Source organism: Poecilia reticulata, chromosome 22 (assembly GCF_904066995.2).
Source record: "Poecilia reticulata chromosome 22, P_reticulata-male-v2, whole genome shotgun sequence".
NCBI classification, from domain to species: domain Eukaryota; kingdom Metazoa; phylum Chordata; class Actinopteri; order Cyprinodontiformes; family Poeciliidae; genus Poecilia; species Poecilia reticulata.
This window is the reverse complement of record NC_088851.1, coordinates 26,056,978-26,062,088: the sequence shown is the minus strand read 5'-3', so window position 1 is coordinate 26,062,088 and position 5,111 is coordinate 26,056,978. Positions and strand designations below refer to the sequence as shown.

General features: G+C 45.5%; 1 protein-coding gene across 1 annotated transcript; it reads right to left on the bottom strand.

Annotated features, from left to right (window-relative positions):
• Positions 1 to 3,048: 3,048 nt before the first annotated feature.
• id2a (inhibitor of DNA binding 2a) lies at positions 3,049 to 4,777 on the bottom strand. The gene is made up of 3 exons (XM_081603322.1): positions 4,347 to 4,777; positions 4,143 to 4,203; positions 3,049 to 3,630 (listed from the first exon to the last, which is right to left on the bottom strand). Exons 1-2 carry the CDS (start codon positions 4,689 to 4,691, stop codon positions 4,147 to 4,149), a joined length of 402 nt encoding a protein of 133 aa, XP_081459448.1. The 5' UTR covers positions 4,692 to 4,777; the 3' UTR covers positions 3,049 to 3,630; positions 4,143 to 4,146.
• Positions 4,778 to 5,111: the final 334 nt, after the last annotated feature.

Here is a 5,111-nt window from a genome sequence, read left to right as displayed (position 1 = left end):
GCAGGGGGGGCAGGTGGGTGATGGGGGGGGCAGGGGGGGGCTTTGCTGTTACATGTTGTGTTTTGTGAATCAATAAATGTTTCACCACCCAAAATAATCGTCTGATGATCGTTATTACAGTATTTTCTGAAAAATCGGTTCAGACATTCAACATGGATTTCCAGAGGAAAGCAGTCTAGAATTAGATTGACATGTTTATTATGTAGAACTAGATGATGTAGAACTGGGTGGTGTAGAACTAGATGATGTAGAACTAGATGGTGTAGAACTAGATGATGTAGAACCGGGTGGTGTAGAACTAGATGATGTAGAACCGGGTGGTGTAGAACTAGATGATGTAGAACTGGGTGGTGTAGAACTAGATGATGTAGAACTAGATGGTGTAGAACTAGATGATGTAGAACTAGATGATGTAGAACCGGGTGGTGTAGAACTAGATTATGTAGAACCGGGTGATGTAGAACTAGATGATGTAGAACCGGGTGGTGTAGAACTAGATTATGTAGAACCGGGTGGTGTAGAACTAGATGATGTAGAACTGGGTGGTGTAGAACTAGATGATGTAGAACTAGATGATGTAGAACTAGATGATGTAGAACTGGGTGGTGTAGAACTAGATGATGTAGAACTAGATGGTGTAGAACTAGATGATGTAGAACCGGGTGGTGTAGAACTAGATGATGTAGAACCGGGTGGTGTAGAACTAGATGATGTAGAACCGGGTGATGTAGAACTAGATGATGTAGAACCGGGTGGTGTAGAACTAGATTATGTAGAACCGGGTGATGTAGAACTAGATGATGTAGAACCGGGTGGTGTAGAACTAGATTATGTAGAACCGGGTGGTGTAGAACTAGATGATGTAGAACTAGATGATGTAGAACTAGATGATGTAGAACCGGGTGGTGTAGAACTAGATGATGTAGAACCGGGTGGTGTAGAACCGGGTGGTGTAGAACTAGATGATGTAGAACTAGATGATGTAGAACCGGGTGGTGTAGAACTAGATGATGTAGAACTAGATGATGTAGAACTAGCAGCTTCTGGATCAGCAGCATCTGGATCAGCAGCATCTGGATCAGCAGCATCTGGATCAGCAGCAGCTTCTGGATCAGCAGCAGCTTCTGGATCAGCAGCTTCTGGATCAGCAGCTTCTGGATCAGCAGCTTCTGGATCAGCAGCTTCTGGATCAGCTGCTTCTGGATCAGCAGCTTCTGGATCAGCAGCTTCTGGATCAGCAGCTTCTGGATCAGCAGCTTCTGGATCAGCAGCTTCTGGATCAGCAGCTTCTGGATCAGCAGCTTCTGGATCAGCAGCTTCTGGATCTGTGGTTTTTGTCAGGCAGACTAAAGATAAATGCGACTGAAGATAAACGCCTGGATGAGTTTCGTCCTTTAATCTCAGAAATGTTGTTCAGGTGACAGAAGGCCGACTTTGTATCTGGCTTTATGAGAATCTGAAGGTCCAATAACTAGAGTTACATGATGAGCACCGATTGTTTTTATTAATCTGGTTATTGATATTCAACCAACCTGTAATTTCTCCTTCCTGTCTCTGTTTTTAGCAGCTTCCATGTTAATTTTCTGGTATAAAACTTTTAAAATGAAAACATAAACAGTATTTATTAATCCGGTGAGAAACATAAAATGAGCGGGAGCGTTGAATGTGAAACTCACTGCGTCACGTTCAAAGCTGCAGACCGACAGGATTCCGTTTGTCCGATAGATGGCGCACTCTCCATACGAACCCGCTGCAGCTCAGGCTCTAAGCTGAGAGTTGGACTTTTATGAAGGGAGGCGGTTCGGTTACCGTTTCCCAGACCGACTCTGGTTCTGTTCACATGAAACTGAACTGGTTTTCAGAGTTCTGTTCGGACTGATGTGATTCCGCGGGTCGGATGGAGAAAATCTGAGCCTCCTGAAACTTTTAAATCTATTCTTTTAACATAAAAACTTTTAAATCTATTTTAACATAAAAACTTTTAAATCTATTCCCACCTTTCAAACTTAAACCCATTTTGACAACCAGAAACTTGTTTTTTTTTTTTTTTTTACCGCGGTTACAACCCAAAGAAGGATGAATGAGGCTCATTTATAGATGCCAACTTTACCTCAACTTCGTTTTGATAAATATCTACTTAGGAATTTTTATCCCTTTTGTTATAAATAAATAACTTTTATCGCAATTTTTTGAGTTTACACCAAAGGAAAATATATATTTTTGCCCAAATCCGCGTCAGTCCATCTTTTTCTGTGGGAAATTATGCATTGTGTGGATCATTTCTAAAACAATCTGAATTGTTTTAGAAATTGAATAATTGTGAACAAACTGAAAGGAATATAAAAAAAAGACATTTTACAAAATATTCCTGGCACTTTGAGGTTCCACCGCTTTAAACTTTAATTTCCTGCTTGGATCAATTATTTGTTTTTATTTAACCTGCATTTCATTTTAAAACATCAGCTGGTTCTTTTTCATTTTTAACCAGTTGCAGACAAATTAAGTGTTTTCAACTTACAACAAAAAGCTAAATTCTCAGTTGGATTGAGGTCCGGACTTTGACTAGGCCGTTTCTGCACATCTAATTGCATCTCTGGCTGGTCCGGATGGTCAGTCTCAGGTTTTCTTCCAGCTTCAACTCCGGTCTGCTTCCCACAGCATAATGCTGCCACCACCATGTTTCCCATGGTGCTTTAGTCTCCCTTCCGTTTCTAACAAAGCGAAATGTATGAATTCAGCCCGGAGTGCGCATGCGCTCTCCTCAATATTTCCATTGTCCAGCTGATCATTTCCAATCAGATCGATTAAAAATCGATCAGAGACCCGGTTTCGTCTGACGTCAACTTGTCTGAGATTCAGCCGGAGCTCAACCGGCTCCGACCAAAACCTCCTGATTCTGTATGCCAACATGCGAGAAAGTAAAAGTGCTGCGATCCAAATAAGCGTTTTTACGCAACCTGTGCGCCTCCAGCGCAGAAACGTCGCTCTAAATGCGCACATTCCGCTGGACGACAGCCGACTTCACGCACCAAATGAAACATGTCGCAGTTGCGTTTTGGATTTATTTTGTATAAAAAAAAGAAAAAAAGAGAGGTACAATTTACATAACTTTTATAAAAAGTTTCAGCATAATTAAGTACAACATTACACTTTTTTGCAGGAGTTTCAAATTCCCGCAACTATACAAGAGAGTTCACAAAGTCTCATTCTTTCACTTTTACTCTTTTTTTATGTTTTAAACATCGTCCAGTCCTTCATGTGCCAACAATTCTGACAAGACAAGACTAAACTTTTTACAGTAACTAACCGAGTCTGTTCTGTACACGATCCCAACCTCCGCAGAAAAAGCGAAGAGTTCAAACGGGGAGACGGGAGGCGAAGCGGGGGGACAGGAGGGGAAATAATCCCGAATGACGCGCCTTCCGTCTCCAGAAAGGACCCGCAAATAAGAAGTTTTAAATTAAATAATAGCGAGGAGTCCAGACAGAAAACACATCACATCAGATTGTCCCATAATAAGCGAAAGTCTCTTGATTTCTGGAGGAAAAGAACAAAAAAAATCCAGGAGAGTGGGGGAGGAAAGTCCTGCTCCCCGCGTCCTGCGTGTGTTTCTGCGTCTTGACCAAACACCTGCAAGAGATTGAGAAAGACAGAGAGAGAGAGAGAGAGAGAGAGAGAGAGAGGCGTGTTTAGAAAACGCAAACAGGGCAGAGATCCGGACAGACTGGCGCCAGGGAGGAAGCCGCAGTTTTTAACATTTAACCAAACACTCCCAATACTGAGCAAACCCTGCGCTCCAGATGCGCGCGCACACACACACACACACACACACACACACACACACACACACACACACACACACACACACACACACACACACACACACACACACACACACACACACACACACACACACACTTTTCGCTCAACTTCAGCCTCCAATCTGGGGAAGAATCAGCGTAATTGCCGCTCAGCTGGCGCCTGCCCACTTCTTGTACCAATTATGTGCAGACATGGCAGCAGCAGTGATCCAAACAGCCATTATTTTCCTGTTGCAGATGCTCTTCATTACAGACACGAGAGGAGCCGCACAAATCCGACGCAAACTGCGCAGAAATCCGTGGCAAACTGCGCCTACTTACCGCCTTAGCGACGCAGAGTCCGGCTGTCATCTGTCCGCAGCTCCGACGGAAACTCCGGGGACTGGAAACAAAAACAAACCAAAATGTTAGCGCTTGTTTTGGGGGGTTTTTTACGCAGCGGGCGTCGAATCTAGGTCGGATTGCGAACAAAAGAGGAGAAACGAGCCGTCGGGTTTATTTTATGTTCTAAAATCCTGTAATTACCTGTAACGACAGGATGCTGATGTCTGTGTTGAGGGCGGTCAGCGGGGTCCGGGACGCGCTCTGCCCCGGCCGCGCCGCCGCGGGGTGATGCAGGCTGGAGTCCAGCGCGATCTGCAGGTCCAGGATGTAGTCGATGACATGCTGCAGGATTTCCATCTTGCTGACGTTCTTGTTCTGCGGGATGCTCGGAACCAGCTCCTTCAGCTTGGAGTAGCAGTCGTTCATGTTGTACAGCAGGCTGAGCGGGTCGTCCACCGGGGTTTTGCTCCGGGAGATTCCCAGGGAGTGATCCGAGAAGCCGGCGCCGGCTTTCCGGAAGGAGCGCACGGGGCTTATTGCTTTCATCGCGCCGGAGGGAGTCGGGTTGTTGTCGCGCTGCTTTCGGTTCGGTCGGGCGATCAGCGATCAGACTGGATCAGCCGATCTGTCAGAGCGCGTTTTATAGGCGGCTGGCTGCGCTGGTGACACGGGCGGCTCCGGCGCGCTGATTGGGCGCGGGCGCCGCGTCGCTCACTGCGCATCGCGGCTCCGATTGGCTGTTTGCCGGAGCCGCGGAACCAGCGGAGGGCGCTTCAGCAATTTGGAAAATGAAGCGCTTACCTGTTTCTGATCAAGAAAATTAATGATGGTGAGGACGCGCCTGGAGCTCTGCGCAGCTTGGGTTTAAAAGAACCAACAACGCAGGAACCATCATCATCATCATCATCATCATCATCATCATCATCATCATCATGATAAGAAATAAAACGATCAGCAACACATTCA